Here is a 13,770-nt window from a genome sequence, read left to right on the forward strand (position 1 = left end):
TTGAGACATTTAGTTGTATGTGTGGAAAAAGGGAGCAACTTCCTTTGTCAATTATTGTGGATGAAGACACTTCAGTCTTACTTCTCACTGGAAGCTGAGACTTGCTGTGACATAGAAGCTTATAGAACTGGAACCGGACAGTTCAAAAGCTGGAGTAAAACTGATTATAAGCAATATAGAGCTACAGTTTATCAGCAGCCTTGGTTTGGGCCACAGAATTCAGCCTTTGCTTCCCTTTCCACTKCCCTTTAAGTCATGGCTTGGAAACTGCTTAAAAGAGAGAGGCAGAAGTTCTGGGTGCTCACCTTATACTGCAGGATTTCCTGGTAGGCAAAGACAGGATCAGAKAAGTCCTGCTTTGATGATGGCAGGAAGAGTGATAACCAATTAAAATATTTTCTGAGTAGTTTGATTTCAGACTTTTAAAAGGGCAATTATCTCCATCATGACTTAAATAATGTAACTTGTSATGTTTCCCCTGCTTCCTTACATTAAAAAGAGTGGTGAGAGAATGTAATTGATAAGAGATTTTGTTAGCTAATTTTCAAAATGAAAACAATTAGATGAATTCAGAAAGCTTAGACCAAAACATGAAGATTTCCTCAGTGGATATATTATCTGCAGCCTGATAAAGGAGTCTTCCTTGTTAGTGGAGTTAACAGGTGTCCAAATCTGACTGAATRGTAGTGATACAAACATATTAGTTTATTAGGAGAAATTATTACCCTCCGCAGAAGGTAGGTGAAACAGTGTGGAATGTTTGTATGCGTTGTGAATACCACTTAGCAGCAATTTGAGTTCCCATGACATGGTAGTAAGGTATAGGACTATASACTAGAATTTCCAAGTTATCATGGTATGTTTAGGGAAAAGCTGTTTTTTCAGATTGGTATGTTTAAATGAGCTGCTGTTACAGATTGCTGTGTCCTGTCATCACTTTCCCCCCCCTGGTATTTGCAAGGAGTACAAAAGCACGACAATTGCAGAGAAACTGTCAGCCTCTGAGGGATATCTTTTACTTCTGTGTTTTTCTGTCTTCTTTTTTCTAAGGTGAGAGGATTCTCTGTTGGGCTACAGTCAGCTCTTAATTTGATGTTGCCATGGAAAACAGTTCTGATTATTTTTGTTGGGTGCTTAGGGATGTGATGTTTCTGCATAAAGACATTCTACCTCCCTACTTCTTGCCTCCCCATCCTCCAAATAAAAATAGGTGTCCTTCTTTCCATGCAGGTCCACAGGGGCAGCCCCGTGTGTTGTCTCAACATTTTTTTCTCTAAGGCATAGTGGTGTCAGACAGATAGTACCTCTAAAATGTCATTTGACATCCTAAGTGTACTGGTGTACTCTCATGCTTCTACCAGTAGTAATAATGCAAGTAGGCAGCATGGCAAGAATTGTCTCACAACCTAAAAAGTACTTTATGTTTTTATGAGGAGAGCAAAGAAATGAAAATAGATCTATGAGATGGCAAAAATGAACTTAAATTGTGTTTAGCACTGATTTATAGGAATATGGCTCTTGGAATATGATGATGAGATAAATCTGTTCTCCATAATTGTATTGACACAATAGGAACTTTATGAAAGCTGAGGCCTTTTCAGGATAATTAAATAAGTTAATTTGCAATCTGGAAAAAGCACCAGCTGGAGTKTAATGATTCATTGAAATCTCAGAGTACTGCTCCTTCCATGGATAGCATGTTTTGGTTGTGGAAACTTTCTCCTTTGAAAGCAGATGCTGTCTCTCTTACATGAAGGCATGTCTACAGCTGTTCTAAGCACGTTTTTGGGGCAAAGGGACCCAAGAAACACCCTCTTCATTGCAGATTTCTGTATAAGGAACCCATTCAGAGGCAAAAACAACCCAATTTTCCCAGCAAGAGAAAGGGTTTGTTATTATTTTATTAATTCATTAAAAGATGCATTGTGATTATTAGGAATAAGGTTCATAAACACAAGTGGGATTCATAATAAAGTGTAGATTAATTTCTTTACTTCTTGGTACCAGAATGATTGTTTTGGGGGAAACTGAATATATATGATAAAAACAGGTTCAGAAGTGCAGCCGTAGCAATTAGGATCCTCTTGCCTTTAAGTCCACTGGGGGAAGGTCCACTGGGGGAAGCTAAGGATCAGTCAATTTTTTCCATGGAAATACAAAATCACAGAATTGTTGAGGTTGGAAGGCACTGCTGAAGATCATCTTGTCCGAGCCCCTTGTCAAGCATGGTCACCTAGAACCAGTTGTGCAGGACCGTGTCCAGACACCTTCGGACTATCTCTAAGGATGGAGATTCCACAATCCCTCTGGGCAGCCTTAACCTAACTCAAACTTAAGAATCTAGTTCCTCAAGCAGACCTTTGTGTCCTTCTGGATATATAAACAGAAAGGCAAAGTATTTATTCCATGTTGTATTTAAGAAAATTGATGTTTTTAGGAAGGCACACCCTAGCTGATTTCTTAAGGAGTCCATCTCATTTCAGCCTTCATCTCATCGAATTGCATCCAGRTCATTGCAGTCTGCATTGGCTGCTGTTTCCTGTGTCTTAGCAAAGTTCCGTTTGTTTCATAATGTAGAGGGTTTTTTAATAAGACATAATATTTCTAGTTCAGTATTACCAGTTCAGTCAGGTAGTCTTCATAGAAAACATTAATTCATTTAGTATTTTGAAATATCCYCTGTCTGGCTTACAACTCAAATTAGAGTCATGTCATTGAGATGGTCAATACTGTAAGGCTTGTCAGATCTTTTGCTGTCAWAGCTGCTTGATGAGCGTTAACTGACCCAAATATGTATGTTTGCCACCTGATTATTTATCCTTTCATATCTTTACTGCAACTATTCTTTATTTGACTTGCACTACAAAAGATTTGTGCTATCATCTRCACAGATCCCTTAAAAATGAATGTTTATATCCTCAAAATCCTTCTCAGTTCTTACTGAATTCTAAACATTTAGATGCTTTATGTAAGCAAAATCCTTAACAAATTGAAGTCTATGCTTCTAAGCCTTTAGAGAAGCATTTAAATCCTAGCACTGAACAATTTGAGAACTTTAGTTTCTCAGTCCTATACTAATTACTGTGAAATTATCCCTAAATGGGATAAAATAAGTCAGCATGCACCTTTAACATTAAAAAGCATAAAAAAGCCCCTTGCATTTAAGCAGAGGGCCTTTATTTTCCAAGCCTGTTACAAAAAAAAAAAAAAAAAAAAAAAAAAAAATCCCACAGAGATGTAGAAGTAAGGCTTCTAAAACTTATTATTTGGAGAATTCTAGAATCTTTATATTTTGACTTTATTATTTTGAAATAATGAAAATTTAAGTTTGGCTTGGTTCCAGGTCAGGGCAACAATGCTGTGCTAAACAAATAGGAGTTCATGAGTGGGTGACAATTGATTTTTTCTCAACCAGTCAGCTTGGTTAGTTATGAAAATAGCAAAATAGAGACAGTTATACATGAAAGAAAGGCAGAGAAAACATATGAGTTTTTAAACAGGAGAATAAACCTGATTCACTGTTCATGGGAAATGTACTTCAAACAAACCAATCAATGAAAATAAAATGAAGAATAACAGAGCTCTGAAAAATGTAGATGTGGATATAATTTCACTTACATTTTCATTTCCTTTCAGAGGTTATTGACTGAACACCTACTTGGAAAGCAGAATGCAGTATCATCAAAGAGATTTCTAAGAATGTCTCATTTTTAATTGTCTCTTGTTTTTTCTTTTAGAAGTGGAACTGAGAGTATCAATTTTAACTGAGTTTCAAGAGAGCTTTACCTGTCTAATGTTAGTGGTTTTGATTTTCAAGTGATAATCCATGTGTCTGCTCATAAGTGAGAGAATGCAATGTCTAATGCTTGAAACAGAAGTAGCTTTTTCTTTGCCGAATTCAGATCACCTCTTCATGTTGTTTCTTACCTCTGCCGCCTTCAGGCCTGTTTTCTGTTCTGCACTCCCTGTTGGTGKAACTGCAGGTAGATTGTTCTTCAAAAGATTTGAAAATAATTTTGCCATTTCACAGCAATTTTATCAGTTGAGATCCTTTCTTCAGTTTTTAATTTTTGAACTACATGTGCCATTTGGCCTCTCTCATTCAAATGTTCTTTGGTCTGTGGCAGCCATTAACAAAGTTGTCTTAAGAAAGAATCTCCCTCCACCCTTGCTCTTGCTGCATGGATATTATACAAGCTGCCTCTTTTATTCCACATTGGGTAGTGAGAGAATGCATATGGGAGATGGGATTGACTTTGTGTTTTCTAGAGTTCTACTTCCTCAGGACTAGCTGAAGTCTCCCCATTCTSTAATCATGAGGCTGGTTGGTGTCTCACTGCCCTGAAATCCTCTGTTTTGTGTTCCCACAGCAGTCTGTACATCTGAGTTTTAATGCCTACACACCTTGCTGACACGCGGYACAGTATGCAAGTCACTCCCTCATCCCTTGAATGCCATCTGATTTTCAGGCCATACTCTTCTGCAGTAGTAGATATGTGTAGAGGGTTGTGAGTTCTTCAGCCTTTGCACCCCGAGGCTCTTTGTGTGACCACATCTTGCTTAGTTTGGAGTTCAGGATCTTGCTTGGTTTTTCAGCTCAGGATCTTAATGTAGTAAAGAGCTAAAGTCCTAAATAGGATTAAGAATTTAAGTATTTCCTGAATTTGATGTGACAAATTTAGGGAAACTGTAAAATTGTTCATGACCAGATAYTTCATTACTGATGGTGTTGTAAAATTTGTGGTCGCTTTATCACACATACTAAATTTTCATATTTCTTGTTCCAATACACTTATAGTCAAATGTTCTTGAAATTACTGTTYAAAGATTCTTGTTGGTGTGAGGCAGGCTTAATGGCATTTCATTTATTTATGATTTTTTTGTAMTTGATAACCACATGGTGTAAACATCGAGGCTGCTTTCTCATTTAAATAGTAGGTAAGTACAAAGTGATGAGTTTAGCTTCTTTCACGAAATAAATTCTAGACATTTTGAGGGAAATAATGAGTATTCCTTGGTGGGTTTTTTTGTTTGTTTTTTTGTTTGTTTGTTTGGTTGGTTTTTTTTTTTAGCAAGATGACTTCATCCCCAAATGACTGGAACATATAAATGGCTTRGCGTTTTGTATTACTTATTTAGCTGGAAATATACTGATATTTGGGACTTTCTGGAAGCTCACCATGGAACATGAGTTTGATATCTCAGCAAATGGGAACCTAACTGTAAACGCAACATTTTCTCCTAGTGGAAGGTGTGTTTCATTGAATACCCTACATCTTTTATTTGAGAACATCTGAAGTTTGACTTCTATGGATATTGCTGTATTAGTCTTCCCATTTTCTTCTCTTTTATTTTCCTTTCTTTTACCTCTTCTATTTTTTTTTTAGTTCCAGTAAAGAATCAACATACTTAGAGATGGGGTTTTTGCATGTAGTTCTTGCTTTGCTTCTTTTGACTTCTGGTATTAAATCCTCATGAGCAATTTTCATGTTGCCCCATGGGGCTAAGAATAGGAACAGAATACCCACATAGTGGAGCTCACAGTAGATGGATTCCTTGGAAGGGCTTATATTCCTTAAATATAAAGGCACAAAAAACAACTTTCAATTTTTTTCTTCTGAAATGTGTTTTGCTCAAAACCCTAGGGAGAGAAGACATGAAAGATGGATGCCTGTTCTTGTTAGTCAGATCATGGGAAGTGTGCTTTGTTTCTTTGCTTGCTTTCCAACTTTGGAAATGCAGGGCRTTTGCAGACAGTGTTAATCTTTAAAATTCTAGGCTGGCCTCAGAAGTGCAGCTTTTCCTACCTCCTGGAAATGGCAGCTGAACTCCCTACAGTTAGCCCTTTCATTTTGAATCAAGTGCTAACAATACTGTGCAATTTCGAAAATATCTGAATGTTAAAGATATGAAACTCAACAATAAATTAATAAACCATGTTTCCAGTTTTGATCTCAGTAATAGTACTCTCATTGGTACTGGTATGTTTTCAGAGACTGAAGTAATGATCAGAGTTTTATTTGAAATTGTGAATTGAATGAAGTCTGTATTAATATTTTTGAGTAGTGTTTTAACATACTGAATATTGTAGGTTGCTGCCTAGGCATATTTTCTGTGTTAAAAATGCTTCTTTTTAACTTGCTATGAAATACAACATTTATTTCTTGTGAGGCCAAACCATCTATAATTTTTTTAATTAATTTAAGAATACAAAGGCAGAGGAGTATGGTACTACTTTGGATCCTTGTGGAAAATGTGAACCGTGTAAGCACGTTTTCTAAGAGTGAGAGGGGAGGCMGTTTGTGACTGCCTCAGTAAGCAGGATTGAGCCAGGAGTCGGTCAGATGGGGTTCTAACCTTGCCTTGTGGCACCAAGATGTTTATGTGTGTTGGTCTTCCACTTCACTGCTCTGGCTTGTTTTGACTGTGATGTTTTGCATAGGTAGCATGTGGAACAGGTGTCTTTTGTCACATAGAGCTGAGKTTATGTCAAGAGGCATTACCTTAAATGTATTTAATGTGTGAACGGGGATGACAGAGATTCTACAATAGCACACGAAAATAATTTATTGGTGTGAATGTACTGCATATTTCTTGTAATGTAGTTTGTGTGTCTTTGAAGGAGATGGTATGAAATAGGCAATGACTGAAGAAGCTTTTGATTTTGAATGTTTTTCTTTGTTAAATGAAAAAAATCAACTCATGTTCTGTTCAACTTTGATGTTACAATTTCTTACCTGACTGAGAGAAAGAGTATACATAAAGAAGAATATTCTATTTGATGCAGTTATAGTAACAGACTTTCACTGTCTTTTATTAGCAGTCTCAGTTTTTGAGAATAAAAACAGTGAAAATGTTTTACATTCATTTTCTTCCCTGGAAATRAATGGAGTATAGATATCTACTTAAATTGTTTGGTTTATGTCTACTTAAGTTATATATTTGAAAGTAGAAACTTAAAATTGCTGGCAGTTTTAAACTCAAAATTACTGTTCATATGATTATAAAACATCTTGTTCATAAATAGATATTAACTTCTAAAATTTTTCACTTTAATTAAAAATACCTTCTGCAGCTAAATTCTAGTCATGGGAAGTTCTTGGGGAGCAAATATGCTCATGTATTATGTGATTTTTGCATGGAAGTAAAAAGGAGAAAGTATGTATGGCACTGTCAGTAAGGATGTATTCAAGCATTGCACAAATGTAATTTTCATATGTGTGTTTCAGGAAAACGGGACACCTCTGCGGAAACTCTTCTGGGCCATGAATCTATAAACCCTACAAGTTACTCAAGCCAGCTAGAAGACTCTGGATGTGATGTCGCTAATGACTCTGCRTTTGATTCTTTGGGCTTAGCTTCAGAGTTTCAACAATTTGAGCATAATGTCAACACTTCTAAGCATTGGTTTGAAAGAGCTCCCCCACTGAATCTTTGCCAAACTAGCAAGGAGCAATCTCTGACTGCTGCAGTGCAGTTTTTGCAGCATTTGCTTGAAATAAAAAAACTGTCAGAAGGAGGAATTCTTCAAGCAGACTTCTCAGAGCTTGAGAATGATTCTTTCACCATATGCAATTCGGTATCTCAATTGCTTGATGGGCTGACTGTTTTTTACAACAGTCCTAAGTTCCCAGCTCCAAGTTTCCTTACTGAAGCAGTTAGTGTTTTGATCAATTTAATAACTGATACTAAATTATCTAATCATGTTTTGAAAAAGTGTTTCAAGAAGATGGAAGAATTCAAGAAAAMTCTAATTCAAATTATTTTAAGAAATAGGAGTGTCAATAGGGTAAGTTTAAAACAGTTTCCATCTTTGCTATCTCACTTCCATATACTGTAATATTCTCCTGGTTTTATGCACATTTCAAATACCAGTTTGTCTTATATTTTGAAGAGCACTACTCAGAGATGTGGTTGTTCTTTTCTAAAATGTGGACAATAAATGCTCTGAAGTACTTGCAGAAGTTCTTTGCTCATGCATGCAAGAAGTTCTAGCCTATTCCTGAGTACAGGACTTTCGATAAAAATGCCATTTAAAGCAACTTTATAGAAAATCTGAGAACTTGGACATCTGCTGTGCCTGTGGATGGAGGTACCCATTTGTCTTATAKTAAAAGGAATCCCACTCGCAGTGTRTTGAGTATTTACCCCAGAACATGARCATCAAACAAAYATTACCAAATTAGGARGGSACTGGGTAGAAAAGATGTGYCTGTATTTTGGTTAGAAAGCATTCAGAATGAAGTCTTTCCRGGACTAGAGCCTTGTGTTTCTAATACAGAAACATTCCCAGTTCTGTGTCACCAAGCTGTTTTGATACTTAGTTATTAATTAGAGGTGTCCCTGGTCAGCATTTGGGAAGGATGTGACCACACATTCCATTTGTATGGCATCAGGGATGGAGTTATACAGGTGTGGGTCCATTTTTGTGTGCATGTGTGATCACTGAATACAGAACAAAAATTTGMACAGTCTTTCATTAAGGAATTCTTTATAGTTGATGGTGTCTAGTGTTTCCACCCTTTCCCTTTCTCTATCTGAACTGAAAGTCAAGAAATAATTAACATAAGGTTAATAGTGGAAGAGCAGTCCAGAGCTTATCCAGAGAGGGATTTTCTGTTGATTGGAGGAACCTGAAAAGTTTAAGTGCAAGGTGTCACTTCTTAAATGAGAAAAAATGTTTCAGGTCTGCAAAATGTTTTTCTGAATGATTCAGAAGAGGTGGAGTACGTCCACATAATTTGAAAGTGGCATATTTTCTCTGAATAACTTCCCTAAAGCAGATGGCTTTTTATGAGATGTGTTGTATCTTGCTTCCACCAAAATATTGACTTAACAGTCAYTGCTATTGGCAGCCATTACTTCAGTCAAACAGATTAAAAGAATTTAAAAATTGTTTAAACCAATTACAAAGATATAATCTTGGAGGTTTCCAGATTACAAGTTTGGTTTCCTTTAAACTGAATTGAAAATAGAAATAAATATGTAGAATTCCGAATTACTAGTGCAAATTGTGCAACTAATTCTTCATGTGCTGTGTATCAGATATCTCCCAGGAATACTTTATGCAGGTGGTGATTGAAATATCAAGATTATAGGTTTAAAAACAATTAGCATTACTTACAAAGCTGTCTTTTGGAAAGAGTGGCAAMCTGCATGAATTTAAGTTCCAGGAAAATGCTTATATCCCTCCAGCATAAAAATATTAGGAATTTTATTGTGTCTGACCTTACTGTCAAAAATTGCTGGTATAGACTACCATTGATGCAGCTATATAGTATTTGACAGCTTTCCCTTTACCATCCTCACCATTAAAACTGTCAGGAGCATTCAAGAAGGACAAARAGCTGCAATAAACATCTTCAAAAAGTGAACAGAGAGAAGTGGCCGTGGATTAGACTTAATTAATTAATTATATCTTCAAAAGCAATTGCAGTGTTTTTCAGAGCAAGTTAAATAAGTTTAAACAATCTTTGAGAATTGGAAAAGGAATAATTATCTCTGCCTTAGATGTAAAGGAAAAAAGCAGCAGAATTACTTGCTGTGACTATTGTTTGAAATGGTTCTCATTATAAAGTRTTGGAAGCTGTAAAACCCAGCAGACATGTAGTGAGATTTTTTTTTTTCCTGAGTTCAGTTTACTAAAAGCAGTGAACTTTGCATAGAGTTTGACCAGAAACTCCAAACTGGCATAGGTATTAAAAGGGAAGAAAAAGTAAGCCTGTCATTTAAGTATGTGACAGAAAATAAAAGGTAATTTTGCTTAAAATATAAAATTATTTAAATTAAAAAAAAAACAAAGTAAGAGTAGCCTCTTGAGTTTTCTTTTTTAAATTTTCTTCTTTCCTACCATGTTTGGAGAGCAGCTCAGAAGTATGCACATAGTTGTTAGACACACAATCTTTTGGAATAAACCTTCTGAAAATATCTCAAAAAAAGAGTCTCAAGTCATAGCTGCTAAAGGTGAAGCAAGAATGTTCAGAGGTTCAACCATCTGCACAAAGGCCYGACTTTGCACCTTCTGCTGGCATTGTCTTGCATCCCTGCGTGGCTTCCACAGAAAAGCTTGTGAGGATCCTGTGGCTTACTCTGGTACACATGACCTGTTGCTTTCATGCTGCAGGATGTGTGACAGTCACTGCTAATCTGTAGCAAGTACTTTGCTCCTCACCAATTTTGGAGTTCTTAGCACTGGGACCTTTGAGGGGTTTGTAGGGGTGTGTATTGCTTTTTGATGTGCAAATTGTTCATTTGTGTTGAGTCCCTCCACTGACACACTCTGCTATGTCAGCAGAAACGTTGTTATATTTTGTAGGTTCCTTGCAAGTCCTGCTTTCAAGCAGACCAATATACTGTAAAACTCTATGAGACTGTATTCATCAGAGCCACTGGTTCTGCCTTTCAAATTAACTCTACTACCTCACAAAACATGGGAAAACATTTTCTATGGAAAGTTCTGGTAGGAGCTAGCTAATTACATAATTATAGCCCCAGGGGAATAGAAACTTCAGAAAGGAACTTTTTTTGTTTAATCTACCTGCTTGGAATTTGACCATGGCTGCCTCCATCCACCTCCGCATAGACACAGCAAGTGTGCATTTCTCCTGCTCCTAGTTGCATCACTTACGCACCGGCACTGAAATGTGCCTGTTCTGTTGGGGTTTCTGTCTGTTGTCTGTAATCTGTTGGAATGGGGAAAATTTCTCCTATACCAGAAAAATGCAGCAGTTGGAGGCACTGGGGATKCCCACCTCCCTGTGCTATTTAGGGTAGTATATGTGTTTTGTATTTCTGGTGAAGGTTTTGGACAGCTCATGGCAGTAGGCCACTTCAGAGATGACACCCAGGAGCCTGCCTGGAAGCCTGCTGTGGTCAATTGGGGCTGGCTGTAGGTTCATATTATATGGAATTAGCTTTACAAGTCAAATCTGAATTTGCCATTAAGATACTTTATACATGTCATATTTACATCTCTTTTATACAAGACATTTCATACAGCTGTGTGAAACTCCAAAACAGTTATTGTTAAGGAATCCAGAGTCTTGTTTATTACTTTGGTGATAGAATAAAAATAGTTTTATCTTTGGCCTCTTKAAGTGCAGCTCAGTGGTGTTCAAAGCTGTCATGGCCAAATGCATCATGRGGTGCTGCATTGCATGGGATTTCTGTGGTATGATCCATAGTGGTGTCACACTAGTTGGTCAGCGCTGTAGACAATTCATTTCACTGATTGTACTTCTTTTAGGTACAGTTGATACTGTAATTTARAGCATGGCTAATGCATTATTTAAGGGCCAAACAATCCTTGCTTTCACCCTGGGCTTTTTACAGAGAGTTGTGTCTGTTTCTTGGACTCCTTGTTTTAAGGAGTTAACCAAAACAAAATGTGGAAGACACTTCTTTTAGGATTTTAAAGCTGAGCTGTGTTGAGTTCCTATTCAACAAATACCTCATCTCTCTGGCCCATCTCTCTCATAATCTCTTTCAAACAAGACCCAGAAGGAAGAGAGATGTGTTTCAGTGGTCTGTTGTTGTTTGCTTCTTCTCACGCTATGTTTAAAACATCAATACTGACTTTGAAGATGCTGTTAAATCATGAATTGCCACACCAGTCAAACAACACACAAAATAAAAAGATACTTCCTTCCTATCTTTTTAAACTGTTTCAGACACTGGCTACCTTCAGGATGGTTGTTTTGAAGTTACTAGCATTAACAGCATCTGGATGGACACTGAGACACCARCACAGCTTTAGGAACTTCTCTTAATCTGTTTGGGACTTTACTGACCATTTTCATTTTTCTCTCATATTTCATCTAAAAGCCCACATGTGAAATTTTGCAAGGGTTCAAAATACTGATATTGATATTCTGTTAAATATTGATATATTTAACAGAAAAGCAAATGCAGGAGTTCTGAGTAATAGTTTCATGACTTTACTCAATATTTTTGTGAGAAGAAATGCCTTTTTCTTTGGTCCTAGAATTATGAGCCAGACACAGTTAAAGGGTTAAAGGCATTTTACCTTGGTATTTAGTAAGTATCCTTAGGTGCACAGCTTGTCAAGGTGGAAAAAGCTGAAGATGCACACCATGCATGATGCATATACATTTTTATAGACCTTGCAAATTAACATATCTGGCAAAGATTCCCTGATAAGAAGCTTAATAGATGAAGTAATTTTCCCCCCTATTCTGGCAACTTCTATAGTCACTCCCTCAAATGAGGCTTGTACCCTTTTTATGAAAATATGTCTCAGAGAGCTAGTTTCAACCGTGGTATGGAGAACCCTTCTGTGGAGAACCAAGATGGCATAGGGGCTCCAGCCTGAACTGGGAGACTTTTAGAACATTTTGTCTTCCTGTCTAGAAAAATACAAGAATTAAGTTACAATATCAGGCTACAAAAACTGCAAATATATATGCTAAGAATACAGAGAATACATAAAAGGTATATGAAAGAAAAAGGCAAATATCACCAGGCATCGGAAGGAATTCACAATTCTTCATGAAAATTACAAATTGAAAAGAATATACTGAAAAGCAGAAAGAGAAATGTTTCGATCTCATTGGCAGTTATGAAATGTGTAAAAGTGTTCTGTGCTGTTGAAACAGTACACATTCATTAGAACCATGGTTTTGAATCTTTTCTTATCTAAGATGCAATTTGTATGATTCATTAATGACTGAAGTTGCCTGGAAGAGAGTAATCATAAATTTACTCTGATATTTTAAWACAGGCAACAGTATGCATTTAATAYGTGCTACAGCTAGTTGGGGGTGACAATAAATTCCCCCCACTGTMTATAGTTTGTGGYATCYTTTGTCAGCCACTGCCAGGACAGTACTTAACTCACCATACAAGAGTCCTTCCTGCATAGGGACAAAAAAGATTTTAAAATAGTTCTTCATTTTCAAGTGTAAAACTAATAGGCTTCAGTTTTCCTAATGAATTGAGTCCCAAGAAGAATACCATGGGTGCATTTTCATCAGCTTTCATCATCAAAATTTTGCTTTTAKAGAGGCAGAGCATTTCATTTGTGTGAATTTTAAGGTCTAGTAAGAGTCGATGTTTGAATCTCTTGATTATTGAATTAAATTTTCTCAGCAATCTGTTGTCCTTATGTAGAGAGTTGTTTAAGTCAAATGGTAATCAAAATCCATTGTCTTGTAAATTACTACAGTCTAAAGCAATCATCAAACTGACTGACCTTCATTTACTTCAGTAAAGTGGATCATAGAAGTAGCTAGACAAGAATGAATGAAAGAAAATTTTGTTGGTCTTCCCTCCTCAGCCAGCCTCAGCTGATATACATCATACACTAAAGCTACAATTATGGAAGAACTACAGGATAAAGTTAGCTTGTCCAGCAGATGTTTGGAGGGGGCTAAAGTTCCCCTCTGTGAGCACAATTTCTTCTTGAAAAAGACTTGGTTAATAGGCTCCCCTCGAACAGGGGCCTGTAGTAGACCCCAATCGCAAGGTTCCCTTTGTTGCCTCAATCTCTGCTTCCTACCCACAGACTTTTGAGCTGCTCATGGTTGTTCTTCAGAGACAGCTCTCCACACTCAATCCAGCTCTTGATGCAGRCGGCAATTCCTCCATTTCTCCTTCCTCCCCTCTCTATTCTGAACACCATTTAGCCCTCAATAATCATGTTCCAGCCATGGGATTTGTCCCACTGAGTTTCAGTAATGGCAACAATGTTGTAGCTTCTTAGCAGCACCGTGGCTTCCAACTCTAGTTTTTGCCCATGCTCTGTGCATTGGT

The 13,770-nt window shown here is 36.9% G+C and overlaps 1 protein-coding gene across 1 annotated transcript in view; it reads left to right on the forward strand.

The window, feature by feature from the left end:
• MEI4 (meiotic double-stranded break formation protein 4) overlaps positions 1–13,770 on the forward strand; it is a 69,573-nt gene that overhangs the window by 16,032 nt on the left and 39,771 nt on the right. Inside the window, exon 4 of the mRNA XM_057368745.1 lies at positions 7,230–7,789. Coding sequence (XP_057224728.1) covers positions 7,230–7,789 — 560 coding nt within the window. The remainder of the gene's footprint in view (positions 1–7,229; positions 7,790–13,770) is intronic.

This window comes from Malurus melanocephalus, unplaced genomic scaffold (genome assembly GCF_030028575.1).
Source record: "Malurus melanocephalus ecotype Western Australia unplaced genomic scaffold, MMel_1.1 scaffold_4, whole genome shotgun sequence".
Lineage (NCBI taxonomy): Eukaryota > Metazoa > Chordata > Aves > Passeriformes > Maluridae > Malurus > Malurus melanocephalus.